We start from the raw sequence: 18,764 nt of genomic DNA, 5'->3' as shown, positions 1-18,764 counted from the left end.
ACCCCGCTTGCAGCCAAAATTGCCTCGTAGCTCTAGCCTAAAGCAAAGAATGAATAGGCATCCAAGCAATACCCACAACCAAGAGATGAAAAAGATGGCGAGAATACCATGTCCTAAAGAGAAGAAGCAACCACATAAAAAAGCTACAAATGTAAATGAATGCACTGAATATTTTAACCCCTAAAGGGAGGGAGTATTGTACTGAAAGTGTTTTTTTTATGTTATAGCACACCATGTGGTCAGTGGCTGTATTGCAAAACAAAAGTTTCGGGCACCGGGCAGGTGAATTTTTTAGGACTTTAACTCTGCTTTGGGCAAGCAGGGCCAGACCTTAAAGCCCCCGACAAGTACGGCAGAGCTCAGGATATATGAAGCGGGCTCCAGACTCAAACCCGCTCCATACCCGGCGCCCCCCAGCTGATTCCTGTAGCTGGGGCCGCCACAAATAGCTGGCATGTGGTGATCGCCATGGACGGCTATTAACCCTTTAGATCGCTGCTGTCAAAGCTGACAGCTGCGTCTAAAGGGACATGTAAATGCTCCCTGGTGGACTACCTCTACAATGGATCACCCCCCCCCCCCCACCACCACCACCACCACAGTGCAATCGCAGGGGGGTTATCCACTGTAGAGGTAGCCGGAGGGCTTACCTCTCATTCCCCTTTGTCTGTGGCTCTGTCATTGATAGAGCCTGGCTGGACCAGGCTTTTACAATGGAGGGTAGAGCACATAGATCAATGGAGTTTAATAGAACTGCATTGATCTGTATGAGGAATCTAATAATTCCTCCTAATAGTCCCCTAAGTGTCAAAAAATAGTTTGATAAAAGTTTAGAAGACACATTTACTCCTTCCATATTAAAAGTTCAAATCACCCCCTTTTCCTATATAAAAAAAACATGTAAACATAATAAGAATAAGCTTATTTGGTATCGCCGCATGCATAATTTTCCAAACTATTAAAATATAATATTATATAAATGGAGTAAATGTAAAAAAAATGTACCAAACCCCAGAATTGCAATTTTTTAGAACATCCCAGAAAAAAAAGTAAAAAGCGATTAAAAAGTCAGATCAATACCAAAATAGTACTGATACAAACAACAGATTTAAAAAATGTGCCCTTATACAGCCTGGTACATGAAGATTTTTTTTTTTTTTTTTAAGTTCTGAATTTTTTAAAATTAGCAAAATGTGACAGAAACTATACATATTTGGTATTGCTGAAATTATGCTGACCTAAAGTATCAAATAACATGTTAGCTTGACCACTAGGTAAATGGTGTTAAAAAAATAATTTAAAAAAACAACAAATTTGCTAAATCTTCTTTTTTTTTTTTTGTATTTCAATTTCCCCTCACCAATATTTTTTGTTTCGCAGGATATTTCATGGAAAAAGAAAAGGTGTCATTACAAAGTACACTTGGTCCCGCAAAAAACAAGCTCTCATAAGGGTCTGTATATGGCAAAATAAAAGTTATTGTTATTATTGGGTGAGGAGGAAAAAATGAGAGTGCAAAAATGAAAATTGGCCCAGCAAATAGTAAAAAAAAAAAAAAAAATCCACATCCCATGTGGCTATCTTTTTGTGAACTGGCTATTTCCTGTTGAAGTTTCCTCCCATTAACTACAAATCCCATAATTCCTTGTTTGTAAGTGTGAGATCACTTTTCTTCCTCACCAGTCACCCACCCATTGAAACACACCTGTGATCCCTTCAATGCAATAGACCAGTGTATTCTGACCAAGGAGCCTCCAGCTGTTGCAAAACAAAAGTTTCTTGCAGAATGATCTCCCTCCCACCCAGTGGTCATTCCACCCAGTGAAACAGAGAGGCTCCCTCTGGTCACCTGACTAGTGATGTAATATCTTGGCCGCACTGCAACCTTGGGGCAAAAATCACATAAGAATTACGAGGCCACCATCACACACAGGCACAGACACTATATTATGAACTACACTAACTTTACAGCCCCTGTAGCATAGTCAAATAAAACAAATTCCTGAATACCCCTTTAACTTGAGTTAAAAAAAAAAACTTTTCTGTAGACAATGCAGCATTTATTTTAAGATTGTTTTAAGCATTATATAAATCAGCCACTAGATGTCGCTCTAATCTCACGCACACAAGGGCTTCTGACCTGATGGCTTAAATGGCGGCATTTAACTAAATACTGTTCAGGTAAACTATCCGGGTCCTGACAAGTCACAGATTAAAGACTAAAGATCACTGATATAATAGTTGAACGTCATTAAACAAATACATCTTTTATCAGTGACGCCATGAAAGGTGTATTTCTCTCTTAGGGTCAGCGGTCCCCCTCTTTTTCAATACTGTATGTACGTCACACAGTGTGCAAATAGTACTACCATACAGTGCATTATTATAAACGCCATACAATGCCATCTGTATAAGTGCTATTCTGCCCATACACTGCCAGAAAGATATACCGTACAGTGCAGGGCTACCGTACAGCTTTACAGGGATACCCCAGTGGAAAACATTTTTATTATTTTTTTTTTTTTTTTTAGATCAACTGGTGCCAGAAAGTAAAACAGATTTGTAAATTACTTCTATATAAAAATCTTACTCCTTCCAGTACGTATGAGCTGCTGTATGCTCCAAAGGAAGTTGTGTAGTTCTTTCCAGTCTGTTTCCACCTCTGTCCGTGTCAGGAACTGTTCAGAGCAGGAACAAATCCCCATAACAAACCTCTCCTGCTCTGGACAGTTCATGACACGGACAGAGGTGTCAGCAGAGAGCACTGTGGTCAGACTGGAAAGAACTACACAACTTGCTCTGTAGTATACAGTGGCTGATAAGTAATGGAAGTATTAAGATATAGAAGTAATTTACAAATCTGTATAACTTTCTGGCACCAGTGGATTAAAAAAAAAATAATAATTTTCATCCGAGTACCCCTTTAAATCTTAGAGCCAGCAAGTTAGGAGCTGTAGGGTTTTTTTGGGGTATAAAAATGGCAAGAGCTGTCTTTGATTATTGCCTAAGGCCCTAAGTGGTGCCATTTACAGCTGCACCAATGCCAAGGTCAGGTTCTTGGGATGCTGAACTACAAATCCCTTCATGCACTTCAGCCTATATATATATATATAGAGAGAGAGAGAGAGAGAGAGAGAGAGAGAGAGAGAGAGAGAGAGAGAGAGAGAGAGAGAGAGAGATAATATATATATATATATATATATATATATATATACTGGTGAGCGTCACCATACAAAGTCATTGCCTTGTCCCTGATAAAAATCCAATATTATTTATTGAAGATGAGTCTCGTAACGTTCACAACATCAACAGACGAACGCCGACACGTTTCACAATATTTTACGTGAAGTGTAGTCTATAATTCAATAAAGGAGAACAATAAAAAGGGAAATAAAGACATAGAAAACACAAGAAAGAATATAAAAAGGAAGGGACATTAAATGTTTGGGGCAGGAGGATTACACATGGAGCGGTGCCAAAATGTGTAGTTGTCCCTAAAGTAAAAAGAACACACATGGAATAAATACCAGGCCAAAAAGATGAAAGACTGACCTATAGGGGGAGATTTATCAAGACCTGTCCAGAGGATAAGTTGTCCAGTTGCCCATAGCAACCAATCAGATCACTTCTTTCATTTTGCAGAGGCCTTTTCAAAAATGAAAGAAGCGATCTGATTGGTTGCTATGGGCAACTGGGCAACTTATCCTCTGAACAGGTTTTGTGCACAAGGAATAATGCCATAAAGTGCTCTATATGCCCCGGAGGACTCATTTATTTTTTCATTTCAATATTTTGCATTAAAGGGGTTCTCCACCATAAGGTGATTTTAGTCCGTACCTGGCAGACAGTAATGGACATGCTTAGGAAGGATCTGCGCTTGTCTTGGGGCTAAATGGCTATGATGTGAGATTACCATAACACTGTGGCTAGCTTTTTGTGAACTGGTATTTCCTGTTTGAGTTTTCTTTTTTGCCTACAAATCCCATAATTCAATTTTTCTCCCTCCCACACATCAGCCACCCCACCCATTGTAACATAAACCAGCTGCATCCATTCAAAAGACCTGTGGTTTTCAATCAGGGTGCCTACAGCTGTTGCATTAGTTGCAGATTGATCTCTCCACCCATTGGAGCAGACAGGCTCCCTGTCATGAGCTGACTAGTGAGTCAGGTCTCGGACGCATTGCAACCTGGGAAAAATCTGAGACAACAGTCATTTTGTATGGTGTTAAAAATAAATATTGGGAAGAAAATCACAGAAGAATTGTGAGAAAACCGTCACACACAGGTACAGACACTATATTATGGACTACACTAACTTCACAGCCCCTGTAGCATAGTCAAATAAAAAAAAAATCCTGGAATACCACTTTAATATCTATTTTGTAAGTATTATATATATATATATATATATATATATATATATATATATATCTTCTGGGGGGTTTCCTGGACTTTATATTTTCTGTTTTATCTTAGAACTTTTGAAAAATGTTTAACTTCTTTTTTAAGAACATAAAAATGTAAAAAAAAATTGCCCTATTCTGACATTTTACGGCTCATGTTTTGTGCCTTGATATGTAGTTTTTAATAGATTTGATTTTTGTTTTGATTGGACTTTTTGATCTATAAAGTGACCAAAAAGCATCAATTTTTGATTTTTCTTTTTTATGTTTACGTTAACTGTGTTTTTTATTGACATAATATTTTAATAGTTCAGACATACCAAACATGGTTATGTTTATTGTTATGTACATAATTTTATATGAAAAACTAGAAAAGGGGGGCGCTTTAAACTTTTGCTAGGGGTGGGGCTTACTAACAATTTATTAACACTTTTTTTTATTTATCTTTCTTGCAGAATCCCATTGAAGTCAAGGGGCTCTGAATTTCAGCAGAATTCCACGGAAAATTCAGCCGCAATTCCACAATTCCGCTCAGCAACCTTTGAGGAACGGAAATGGTGTGGAATTGCAGATATTCCACCGTCTCCTCAAAACATAGCCTTATCCTGCCTGTGGCTATATGGAGGAGCGGACTGCTGAAAAGTTTTCTCCATAGAACAGGAAGTGTCAGCTTATTATTATTACACCTATTGGCCAAAGTGAAAACTGCAAAATTAGAAAAAAAAATAGTAAAAAAAAATTAAAAATAAATTTTTTACGTATAAATTTGATTTTAACAATAGTTATATATATATATATATATATATATATATATATATATATATATATGTATATATATATTTATATAAATAAAACACACTCCCTTTATACAGTACATAATACTATAACAGAATAGAAAGTTTTTTTAATATAATTCCTTAAAGGGGTACTCTGCTGCTCAGCATTTCGAACAAACTGTTCCGAATGCTGGAGCCGGCACCGGGAGCTCATGACATCATAGCCCTGCCCCCTCGTGATGTCATGCCCTGCTCCCTCAATGCAAGTCTATGGGAGGGGGCTTGATAGCCATCATGCCCCCTCCCATAGACTTGAATTGAGGGGGTGATGTCGTCATAAGGGGGCGGGTCTATGACGTCATGAGCTCCCGGGGCCGGCTCCAGTGTTTGGAACAGTTTGTTCCAAACGCTGAGCAGCGGAGTACCCCTTTATTATCCCCATACAGTGACAATTTTATCAGTGCTATACAACAGTGGTCAGCCAACTGCTGCCCTCTAGCTGTTTTAAAACTTCAACTCCCATCATGATGGGAGTTGTAGTTTTAAGACAGTCTACAACACACGATAGCAGTACCACACTCATATTTGCCTTCATGTCATATGAAACTAGAGCAGTTACGGAGCATCAAGCTAGCCGAAGCGTGGAAAACCGCTTATCTCAGCAGCAGTCTCCTCCAATGCAACTGTGACATAATGGTTCCCAGCAGTAGCCCATTAATGTCTCCACTGGATTCTGCCATGAGTAACCTAAGATTAACCTTTGAGGTACTGATGTGACCATAGCCAGTTGTATAAGCAGTCACTGTACCTCATTTACAACATCAAAGACCAGCAACGTTGAATGTTCCACCATCCCGATTCAATAAGGTACAAGTCAACGTGTCAAAACTGCAGGTCAACATTTGCATGCTCAGCCGAATGTGTATTTAATTTCAATCAGAAAAGAAGAGCAAGCTGGTACAAGACACCTCCTGGATTATCTCCACAGAAATTCAACATCTCTGATACTTCTTTTCCTTGACATCAACTGCCAGGTTGGTCAGGAGGCCCCATGCATATGAGATAGCAATCTGGTGCCATGGTGGGAATCTGTAAGTTTGGCCAACATTTTGGAATGTGTATGGAGGGTCTTAGGGGTTTACTGAAATTATCATCAGGGGAAACCTAGGCAAATACTGTACCATCACTTACTGGAATTGGTGGAGCTCATGGTGATCTATGTAAATGTGCTCAGGCTAGGATAAAAAGTGGGAACCCTTTTGAGTTTGTCAACCAAGGACTCGCAAAAACCTGTTAACTGACCTGCCCAGAAAAAAACAGTGTCTTCTACAGGAAGAATACGAGTTTTAAAGGGGTTATCCAACATAAGGTGACTTACGTAGTTGAGAGTCATACAGTAATTGACATGTTTACCAAGGATCTGTGCTTGTGTTGGTGGTAAGTGGCTATGCCCTGTGTCCCCCATCACAATGCTGGCTTGTTTTTGAAAACTAGCTACTTCCTGTTTCTCTGACCTCCCTCAGACTACAATCCCCAGGATCCTTTGTTTCAAGTTGGGAGGTGACTTATTTACCATTGCAGCACAGCACAACCTGACACACAAGCTGTGGATCTGTGTGATGATGAATGCACATGTGAGCCGGTAATATCACCAGGGGGTCGGCATCACACACAACAGACGAAGCAGCAAAGCCCCCTTTCAACACCTAACTTGTGATGTAGTGTCTTGGGCCGCACAGAAATCTGTGAAAGAGCCGAGACAACACTCATTTTGTAGCCTGCAGAAAATAAACATCTGGGGAAAAGAAAGACAAAGAAATACAACACCAGCCACCAAACACAGGTAAGTGAAGCATATTAGTTAGGCTGGGTTCACATATATCAGCCGTCCGGCATAGTTTCCCTCCAGGGGGAACCAGAGGGAAACTGATGCTATAACTGATCCCATTCATTTGAATCGGAAAGTTCACAATCATCCAGCGTCTCTATTTGGACGCTGGATGGTTGGACACGTCGGAGAGCATCGGACAGGGGAATGCAGCTTGCTGTGTTCCCCTGTCCACTGTGCACGAACAATGGACGCCGGGTGCAATACAACTGATGACAAATTGTCATCAGTTGTGACATCATTTGCGTCTAGATTTGGGACAGCCGTCACACCCCCTCCCATAGACTTGCATTGAGGGGGCGGGTTGTGATGCCATGAGGGGGCGGGGCTGTGACGTCAAGCGCTCCCAACACCAGCTCCAGTGTTCGGAACAGTTCCAAACGCTGAGCAGCGGAGTTCCCCTTTAAGGATTTTCAAAGAGGATATCCTTTATGAAAAACATTTGAAAGTCACAACTTTCAATAGATCAAAGGGGAAAAAGCAACAATTCCATGAAAATCTGATGTTCGGACTGAAGTTCAATCCAACCCATTAAAGACTGGACATTACTAAAATACTAGACAAATCTAAGTTGTTTTTTATTTTAAACCCTCAACTGTTCTGTTGTGACCAGTTCCTGAGGTAGACCATTCCATAGATGAACAGTTCTTATATTAAGGATGGAAGGCTACAGCTGTAAAGCTGAATAGATTGTAGGGTAGACAAATAAGACCACTGTAACTTATGGGATCCGATAAAACATAAAACTTTCTATTTTGTAGTATTTTGTTAGTGCTTTTTAGGCAATGTTATTTTTGCACTATATGGTGCTATTATGTAACTGCTGTATACCTCTGTGTAGGATTGACAAATGGATCTACTGTAACTAGAATAGAGAACTATATAAGGGTGGGTTCACACTACGTTTTCTCCCATACGGGAGCGCATACGGCAGGGGGGAGCTAAAACCTCGCGCTCCTGTATGCCTTTCTATGCGATCCCGTATGTAATTCATTTCAATGAGCCGGCCGGATTGAAACGTTTGGTCAGGTCGGCTCATTTTTGCGTCGTATGCGCTTTTACGACCGGACCTCAAACCGTGGTTGACCACAGTTTTAGGTCCGGGGGAAAAGCGCATACGGCGCAAAAATGAGCCAGCCGGACCGAACGTTTCACTCCGGCCGGCTCATTGAAATGAATGACATACGGGAGCGCATACGAAGGCATACGGGAGCGCGAGGTTTTAGCTCCCCCTGCTGTATGCGCTCCCGTATGGGAGAAAACATAGTGTGAACCCAGCCTAACCTTGGTAGTAGCTCTGTTTGGGAGACAATTGGAGTAGCAGTGACTTTTGTGATACATGAAATACAGTAGTTGTAGGGTCTGCTTATGAGGAGGTTTCTTGCCCCTAAGTAACCCAACACTGCTGGCCCAGAACCTCTACTTCCAAGTTGAGCTGTCATATTTGCAGGTTTTTCTGACACCCATGGGGTGCCTTGGAACCAGACAAACCTGGGAAGGCATACCTGTGTAGAAGAGAGTATAGGAAGCCACCAAATGTCTACGGAGACTCTGGGGTTAATGATGTCCGCGAGACAGGTATAGCAAAGCGAGACCGACCAAATTGAAATCTGCCGGGTGGTGGTGTTAGGATAAAGATAAAACATAGACTAGCAATACATAGTGTAGCAGAAGAAAAAAAGTATATCCGCACTCACTACCGGGATCGGCTGTCAGCGCTCCTAAGTAGAGTAATCCACGGGACCGAGACTGCCAAGGCAGTCTCGGTCCCGTGGATTACCCTACTTAGGAGTGCTGAAAGCCGATCCAGGTGGTGAGTGCAGATATACTTTTTTACTTCTGCTACACTACGTAAACCTGGGAAGGGTCAACACATACCTGGAGCCATGGTTGTCATGAATACAACAACGGCAATGCCTGACAATTTTGTGGTAGGAATGGGATGATTGAAGGGGTTGCCCAAATGGAATACAGTTTTTTAAGAGGCTCACCAATATTAAGACACTACTACAAAAATAAGTTTTCCAATTTAACATGAAAAATTTAAGTTGACTCCAAACTGTTCTGAACTAACATTGGCACTATTTACATGACACTGGACTATTGGAGGCATCCAGATGAACAATAGTCCTAAGAATGCAGGATTCTTTCACCCACCACCCCAATATCATGGTTCTAATTCTCTACTTTCAAGTCTGGGGCAAGCAAGAATACGATCTGGAAAAATGGGCTAAGGTCACAAGTATTGAAAGCGTATAGTAGACTTTCTTTAATCGGGCATAGAATAGTCCGGAAATTCTAATAATGTGTTAAAATGTTAAGATTCCGGGTCTAAAAAGCTAATCTCGATATTTTCCTTTTTTAAAGCCTTGCATAGTGACAGATGTATTTTTAGTCCACTGTGTGTACGTATTTTTTGTTTGGTGAACTCTGATGAAAATGACTCAGTTATTTGTGAATAAGAGACACAGATGGATCCATCAGAAGACGCTATTGAAGACGTGCCTTCCATATAAATGAATACCGTTGTCTCTCAACAAACTCTCCACAAACTCTCTTTTTGACCCCTTGCAATCTGGTTTTTGTGATTTATACTCTACAAAGAAACAGTTTGTTCTCCTAATGGCTAAATCTCATGGCAACTACTGCTTAAACAGGATTACACTTTCTAGAACGATAGCATAAAACAATAATAAAATAGTAAATAAAAGAAACTTTGAAAAGTCTCTTTCTCCACTTATCAGATTTCCTCCATTTCCAAACTCATCATTCAAAAGTACTCAAATCTGTCTGTAGACAGATAAACTCAATGAGGTATCAGGTTACAGTTGCCCATAGAAGTCTATGAAGAGAAAATGAGTCGAAGAAGCTGGAAAGAGACAAAAGAAGATAGACAGAGGCAGACAGAGGTCCAAAATGGGAAAGATCTACAGGGTGCGCCATTTATATGGATACACCTTAATAAAATGGGAATGGTTGGTGATATTAACTTCCTGTTTGTGGCACATTAGTATATGTGAGGGGGGAAACTTTTCAAGGTGGCTGGTGACAATGGCGGCCATTTTGAAGTTGGCCAATTTGAATCCAACTTTTGTTTTTTTTAATAGGAAGAGGGTCATGTGACACATCAGACTTATTGGGAATTTCACAAGAAAAACAATGATGTGCTTGGTTTTAACGTAACTTTATTCTTTCATGAGTTATTTACAAGTTTCTGACCACTTATAAAATGTTTTCAATGTACTGCCCATTGTGTTGGATTGTCAATGCGACAATAAATTAGATAAAAGTCTAAGGGGGTCAGATCGGGAGACCTTGGGGCCATTCAACTGGCCCACGATGACCAATCCACTTTCCAGGAAATTGTTCATCTAGGAATGCTCGTACCTGACACCCATAATGTAAGCAAGATGGTTCACCACCACATTATGGGTGTCAGGTCCGAGCATTCCTAGATGAACAGTTTCCTGGAAAGTGGATTGGTCATCGTGGGCCAGTTGAATGGCCCCCAAGGTCTCCCGATCTGACCCCCTTAGACTTTTATCTTTGGGGTCATCTGAAGGCAATTGTCTATGCTGTGAAGATACGAGATGTGCAGCACCTGAAACTACGGATACTGGAAGCCTGTGCTAGCATTTCTCCTGCGGTGTATATAGTAGCATATAGCAGTGTATACGGATACTGGAAGCCTGTGCTAGCATTTCTCCTGTGGTGTATATAGTAGTATATAGCAGTGTATACGGATACTGGAAGCCTGTGCTAGCATTTCTCCTGCGGTGTTGCTATCAGTGTGTGAAGAGTGGGAGAAGAGGGTGGCATTGACAATCCAACACAATGGACAGCACATTGAACACATTTTATAAGTGGTCAGAAACTCGTAAATAACTCATGAAAGAATAAAGTTACGTTAAAACCAAGCACATCATTGTTTTTCTTGAGAAATTCCCAATAAGTTTGATGTGTCACATGACCCTCTTCCTATTGAAAAAACAAAAGTTGGATTCAAAATGGCCGACTTCAAAATGGCTGCCATGGTCACCACCCATCTTGAAAAGTTTCCCCCCTCACATATACTAATGTGCCACAAACAGGAAGTTAATATCACCAACCATTCCCATTTTATTAAGGTGTATCCATATAAATGGCCCACCCTGTATTTTTGGAAGCAAAATGTACCGTGGGATTATTCAAATAATTTCTCAGATAAACTACTGATGTCTTGAAGAATACCCTGGTCTTTGGTGTTTCCATGTACTGCGTTCTTCTCCCATTTTGGACTACTGGTTATATCCTTTGCCTGGATCAGACTAGGAAGCTGAGGGAGCTACAACCACTGCATTCTAATAACTCACAAGCTTTTTGAGGTGTTGGTTACACAACCATTCCAGGTGAGACTGATTCTAATGTATGTTTTTTTTTTTTTTTTTTTTTACTGGGAATGACCTGTATTAGAACGCTGTGCCTCCTCTTCTGCTCTCTTAGCAGAGGCAGACAGAGACACAAGGAGAGACTCCAGCATCGTGTTGTGTTAGCTCTTTCACAAGTATCTGATTCACAGCTCCATAGTGTTCATTACTGCTCTATAATGTCTTCCATGCTTCTTCTGCTGCTTCTGTGGGTGTGTTATAGAAATATAGAGGAGCAGGATCTCTCTTCTGTGTATGTGCAATGTATGGGAGACATCATAGCAGACAGTCTACACCCACTCAGGGAAATCTATAGATTATAGAAGGATCATATTATACTACAGTAATAGTGCTGCTCCTCCGGAGCACACGACAGCTTATATTGAAAATATAAAAGGGAAATTGATATTACCATTTACTGCACTAGAACATAGAGAAAAGGGACATAAACCTATTCTCCACACTGTACCACCAGGAATACTTAAATTAACCCATTCATCACACGAGATCACCAGAAATGTGACACGAGATCACCAGAAATGCATTCACCCTTTTCTTGCCCTGACCCCCAGAGATGGATGACATAAACCAGTTCCCTGCCCCAGGCCTTCAGAAACTGTGACACTAGCCACTTTATGCCCCAGACCACCAGGGAGTCAGATATTATGCCCTTCTTCACACTAGACAACCAGGAATGTATACATTCACAACTTTCTTGTCCTAGACCACCAGGGATGGATGCATTAGCCAATTTCCTGCCCTAGACCACTAGGAACATTAATAATGTTTTGCCTAAGACCACCAGAGAGGCTGACATTTAAGGGGTATTCCTTTTTTTTATTTGACTATGCTACAGGGGCTGTAAAGTTAGTGTAGTTCATAATATAGTGTCTGTACCTGTGTTTGATGGCTGGTCTCACAATTCTTATGTGATCTTTGCCCCAATGTAAATTTTTAGGAGCATACAAAATGAGTGTTGTCTCAGGCTTTTCCCAGGTTGCAGTGCAGCCCGAGACAATGCATCACTAGTAAGGTGTTGAAAAGGTGCATGGTAGTACTTTAATGGTGGGTGGAGTGACTGCTGGGTGGGTGGGGGGGGGGGGAGATCATTCTCCACAAGGCTGCAGGGAATTGTAGTTTTAAGCACAGCATGCATGGAAGGGAGCTAAGCAGTGCTGCAATGGGTGGGGTGACTGATGTGTGGGAGAGATAAAAGTGACCCCACACTTACAAACAAGGGATCCTGGGACTTGTAGATGGAGGAAGGGAACTCCAACAGGAAATAGCTAGGAGGACATTTATCATTGTAGATGGAAGTGAAGCATTTTTCTACACATCTTTTTTCGTGTGCTGGTAATTTGTAGGAGCACCACATTTGTTAAATGGTTTTAAGCATTTGATAAATTTTGTGCAGGTCACATTTTCTGAAATTTCTCTCTTTACATACTCTTTACATGCTAAGCTAAGTCTGGGATGGTGTAGTTTCGAGACTTTTCAGTGGCTTTGCGCCTTTTCACAAAAAGGTGCAGTTCATAAAACCCATCCATATCATGTGCATTGCCAAAATCAGTGGATTGCAACTCAAATATAGCAGAAAAGCAGCAGCATTATGGTGGACTCACAACACAGCCATTTGGCCCCAAAACAAGAATGAATTCCTTTCTTAAGCATGTCCATTACTGTCCGGCAGGTAAGTACTAAAGTCACCTTATGTTGGATAACCCCTTTAATCTCTTCTCCACATTAGACCACCAGGAATTTTTAAATTAACCCTATCACCATACTACACCCCCCCCCCCCAGAGATGCTTGTAGATTGGGATGTTTGTAATCTTTTCTTTAGTAACTAGACCCCCAGGAAAGCTGTCATCATCCTTTTAAATGCCCTAGACCACCAGGGATTTCGGCAATAACATACTACCTTATGTTAGACCTTAGGGATATTATATATTGGAAAAGGCTACTCCCCCAAAATCACACTACAATTTATCTGATCTAACATATCGGGATAATATCTCTGGATTTCCCTATCACAGACACCCACGATGCACATAATGTCTACCATTGCTTTGCCGTTGCACACTATATTACACAGCTGAGCATTTGCCACGCTAATATGGTGCTAAGTAAGTTCTGCAGAACTTAACTTTAACATTAGCGGATCTGAAGGACCACGTGACCACTGCAAAGTATCCATTTAGCAGCGGTGCACATAGAAACGTAAGAATAGCCAGAAAACCTGCTGCGAGCTGATGACTACTTCACGTTCTCCGAGCTCTTAAAAGGAAGCAGCGAGCAACATAACAAAATATTTAATTGGAAATGTCTTTGTGAAGTACATCACACCTACACAAAATACTTTTAGCCTCCGATTTCACATGGGTGAACATAAGACAGCTTTGAATAATAAGAAAAATAAAAGTCCATTAAAATGAACTGAATTCTCAAAAAAAAAATATCTAGCTTTTCAGCTATTAGAAATTAACACGATCCCCCTGAAAAAATTCCTAATGTTGTGTTACCGGCATTACCTGCTGGTTTCTGAAGGCAGAGGATTAAGGGGAAACATTAAGGAACCCATTTAACCTCTGCTGCTATTCCACTTGACATCAATGTAACTAACTCGGAGGCTTCAACATGGTTCATTAGGTGAAACCTGAAATCCTGAACATCTTCATCTGTGGTATATAGAGGAAGAGGCCATGGCAGATAATTGATATCCTGATTATAAACAGCCACCACTAGGGGGAGCTAACTACATTTAGAGTTATGCAGTTCTTAAAGGGGTACTCCGCCCCTAGAATCCTATCCCCTATCCAAAGGATAGGGGATAAGGTGTCTGATCACGTCTGTCCCGCCGCTGGGGACCCCCTTGATCTTCCAGCTGCACCTGGCGTTTGTTCGTTGCAGCTGCGCCCCGCTCGTGCAGTCACGCCCCCTCCCATAGACTTGCATTGAGGGGGCATGGCCGCGACGTCACAAGCAGGGCGTGACAATGGCGTGACGAGCCTCCTTCCTACATTGCCTGTCATCCAGCATAGAGCGAAGTTCGCTCCGTGCACCGGGTGTCTGGGGTGCTGCAGCCAAGATCGAGGGGGGGGGGGGGGGGGTCCCAGGGACAAGACCCACGCATTCAGACATCTTATCCCCTATCCTTTGGAAAGGGCATAAGATGTCTAGGGACGGAGTACCCCTTTAATGGGATCACCTGTAGATGTACATATTCACATACAGTGCAACCTAGTGGAAGCTACAGGCAAGGTTTTGTTCTTATACATCTATATACACTAAATGGCCACTTTATTGGAGCCTGCTGCTCTTGGAGCTTTCCTGTATGGAGATGGGACCTGTGATCCTGGATGATGAAATTGGTGATCAATTTTATGGGGATCATTTATGGTGTGACTCAATATCAGATAGGAAAAATCCAGTGATCTGAGTGATTTGGAACGAGGCCTGATCAACATGGCTAGAGTAGTCGAGGCCAGGAAGTCCCTGCCACACTAGTGGGGTTTTTACTTAGTCATATTAGAGGAGATATTAGGAGAATGGTACGATTGAGGAAAAACATCCAGAGAAAGGGGACAGAAACAACTAGTCAACGAAAGTGGTCAAGAGGATGACAGGAATCATTTTAAGGAACAGGCAGAGCCGAACACAATGTTAGTTTCTGACTAATTTGTATGAACCCATAACTCCCAGTTCTTTAGCATGGATGGGCCAAAAAGGTGTGCTCTGGTAGAAAAAAAATATTCTAATCAACTGGTGGAAAAAAGTTAAACAGATTTGTCAATGACTTCTATTTAAAAATCTTAATCATTCCAGTACTTATCAGCTGCTGTATGCTCCACAGGAAGTTGAGTTGTTCTTTTCTGTCTGACCACAGTGCTCTCTGCTGCCACATCTGTCCATGTCAGGAACTGTCCAGAGCAGGAGAGGTTTGCTATGGGGATTTTATCCTGCTCCAGACAGTTGCTGACATGGACAGAGGTGTCAGCAGAGAGCACTGTGGTCAGACTGGAAAGAACAACTCAACTTCCTCTGTAGTATACAGATGCTGATAAGTACTGGAAGGATTAAGATGTTTTCAATATAAGTAATTTACAAATCTGTTTAACTTTTTGTAAGCAGTTGATATGTGTATTCCACTGGAATACCCTTTTAACAGCAGATTGACCGCTTCAGGGTCATTGCGACTAACAGAAAGGCGAAACGCCCAGGGGATAAGATGTCTTAGTGCCGGAGTGCCCCTTTAAAAGCAGATCTTTGGGTACAGGAAAGAGATTTGTACTCCTGATGGATGCAATTGTAACAAACAAACAACTGTGAGCAGATAGAGAGGTAGCGGGATCCTTATAAACAATTAATTAAATGAACCTTTGTGTCCGTAAGTCATAATTAAGTAGAATTTCTCGGCGGGGGATGTTCTCACTTCCCAAGTCATGTGCATAATGAAGTAGATACTTGAGGTGGATAATTCCTTATTGTGATGATATAAAGGATCACACACTAAGGCTCCAATTAACGTAGTGATGGGGTGACGGGCGCGCGCTCTCATCACATGACTCAAGTTGTCTTTGTTTTCAAAAACAGTTTTTTGTTCGTATTAGATAAAAGGATAAGTGGCTCTCCAGCTGCTCTACTACTCCTATCACTATGAATAAGAAGAAATAACACAAAGTATAGGGCAAAAAGAAGTGTAAAGTGATCCACTGGGTCTACACAAATGTTAGCGATTCAACCAGCTCTGTGCAGATAAAGCAGGACAAGAGTGTGGGGAAGTTCAGCTCTGAAGGCTGCAGAATTATAGAACGCAACTCGGGAGTGTAATACTGGATGTAACAAGACAGGGTAAGTAATGCAAGGTATGTACACAGTGATCTCACCAGCAGAATAGTGAGTACAGCTCTGGAGTATAATACAGGATATAACTCAGGATCAGTACAGGGTAAGTAATGCAATGTATGTACACAGTGATCTCACCAGCAGAATAGTGAGTACAGCTCTGGAGTATAATACAGGATATAACATAGGATCAGTACAGGATAAGTAATGTAATGTATGTACACAGTGACCTCACCAGCAGAATAGTGAGTACAGCTCTGGTGTATAATACAGGATATAACATAGGATCAGTACAGGATAAGTAATGTAATGTATGTACACAGTGACCCCACCAGCAGAATAGTGAGTACAGCTCTGGAGTATAATACAGGATATAACTCAGGATCAGTACAGGATAAGTAATGTAATGTATGTACACAGTGACCCCACCAGCAGAATAGTGAGTGCAGCTCTGGAGTATAATACAGGATATAACTCAGGATCAGTACAGGATAAGTAATGTAATGTATGTACACAGTGATCTCACCAGCAGAATAGTGAGTACAGCTCTGGAGTATAATACAGGATATAACTCAGGATCAGTACAGGGTAAGTAATGCAATGTATGTACACAGTGATCTCACCAGCAGAATAGTGAGTACAGCTCTGGAGTATAATACAGGATATAACATAGGATCAGTACAGGATAAGTAATGTAATGTATGTACACAGTGATCTCACCAGCAGAATAGTGAGTACAGCTCTGGAGTATAATACAGGATATAACTCAGGATCAGTACAGGATAAGTAATGTAATGTATGTACACAGTGACCTCACCAGCAGAATAGTGAGTACAGCTCTGGTGTATAATACAGGATATAACTGAGGATCAGTACAGGATAAGTAATGTAATGTATGTACACAGTGACCCCACCAGCAGAATAGTGAGTACAGCTCTGGAGTATAATACAGGATATAACTCAGGATCAGTACAGGATAAGTAATGTAATGTATGTACACAGTGACTCCACCAGCAGAATAGTGAGTACAGCTCTGGAGTATAATACAGGATATAACTCAGGATCAGTACAGGATAAGTAATGTAATGTATGTACACAGTGATCTCACCAGCAGAATATTGAGTACAGCTCTGGAGTATAATACAGGATATAACATAGGATCAGTACACGATAAGTAATGTAATGTATGTACACAGTGATCTCACCAGCAGAATAGTGAGTACAGCTCTGGCATATAATACAGGATATAACTCAGGATCAGTACAGGATAAGTAATATAATGTATGTACACAGTGACCTCACCAGCAGAATAGTGAGTACAGCACTGGAGTATAATACGGGATATAACTCAGGATCAGTACAGGATAAGTAATGTAATGTATGTACACATTAACCTCACCAGCAGAATAGTGAGTACAGCTCTGGGGTATAATACAGGATATAACTCAGGATCAGTACAGGATAAGTAAAGTAATGTAAGTACACAGTCACCTCACCAGCAGAATAGTGAGTACAGCTCTGGAGTATAATACAGGATATAACTCAAGATCAGTACAGGATAAGTAATGTAATGTATGTACACAGTGACCCTACCAGCAGAATAGTGAGTACAGCTCTGGAGTATAATACAGGATATAACTCAAGATCAGTACAGGATAAGTAATGTAATGTATGTACACAGTGACCCTACCAGCAGAATAGTGAGTCCAGCTCTGGAGTAAGGTTGGGTGTGTCTGTGCTCCTGTGACTTCCAGCAAACTTCCAGAGAAGCAGACTTTTCTTCCGCCCCTCCCCAGGTGTGTGGCAGACTCCTGGGTAGGGGTCTCTGCTATGGAGCCCCGGGAATCCAGGACTTCATTTTGCGCTCCCCGTTCTAGGCCGGAGGGGTGTGTGCGCGAACATGCAACGGCCAGTAGCCAGGATGGGGTCAGAAGATCGACCAGGGCCCACAGCAATGTGGGGCCCCCTCCCCCATCCCCAGCTGGGAGCTGCAAAGCTTCTAGCAAAAGTTCATCCAGGCCAAGAAGCTCATCCAGGCAGAGGAATGGAGTAAAGGCGTCTACATCAGTTTCCCCAGAACCCCAGCAATGGGGGGTAAAGGGGCCAAGGGAATCCCTGGCAATATTCACATCCAGAATGCAGGCCAAGATGGCTCAATATGAGGAGCTTGGGAAGCAGCTCAGAGGAATAAGAGCGGATTTAAAATTTGCCCGCTACCAAGTGGATCAGTCATCCAGGGCCAAGAAGGCAGCATTTGCCGCTAAGGTAAAAACATTAAAGAAAAAAGTGGAGGAGATTGTGCGGATGAGGTCTGACATTGTGGAGGGTGCCGGCATTTTCCGTGAGAAATTTGTCCATGGTGCTCGTTTCTCTGGTATGCCGGTCTCTAGAGATGATGATGATGATTGCCAGAGTGAGGAGGAGGAGATGGAAGAAGGTGAAGGA

General features: G+C 41.6%; 1 protein-coding gene across 12 annotated transcripts in view; it reads right to left on the bottom strand.

Moving 5' to 3' along the window:
• DLG2 (discs large MAGUK scaffold protein 2) overlaps window positions 1-18,764 on the bottom strand; it is a 1,357,480-nt gene that overhangs the window by 709,740 nt on the left and 628,976 nt on the right. Inside the window, exon 1 of one of the 12 annotated variants that reach the window (XM_056561369.1) lies at window positions 5,990-6,049. The exons of the other annotated variants lie outside the window; for them this stretch is intronic. Within the exon in view, the coding sequence (XP_056417344.1) occupies window positions 5,990-6,034 (45 nt within the window). The 5' untranslated portion in view covers window positions 6,035-6,049. Of the gene's footprint in view, window positions 1-5,989; window positions 6,050-18,764 lie in introns of those variants that run through there. 12 annotated transcript variants of the gene reach the window in all.

Source organism: Hyla sarda, chromosome 2, assembly GCF_029499605.1.
Source record: "Hyla sarda isolate aHylSar1 chromosome 2, aHylSar1.hap1, whole genome shotgun sequence".
In the NCBI taxonomy this organism is placed as follows: domain Eukaryota; kingdom Metazoa; phylum Chordata; class Amphibia; order Anura; family Hylidae; genus Hyla; species Hyla sarda.
This window is presented reverse-complemented; position numbering and strand designations above follow the sequence as displayed.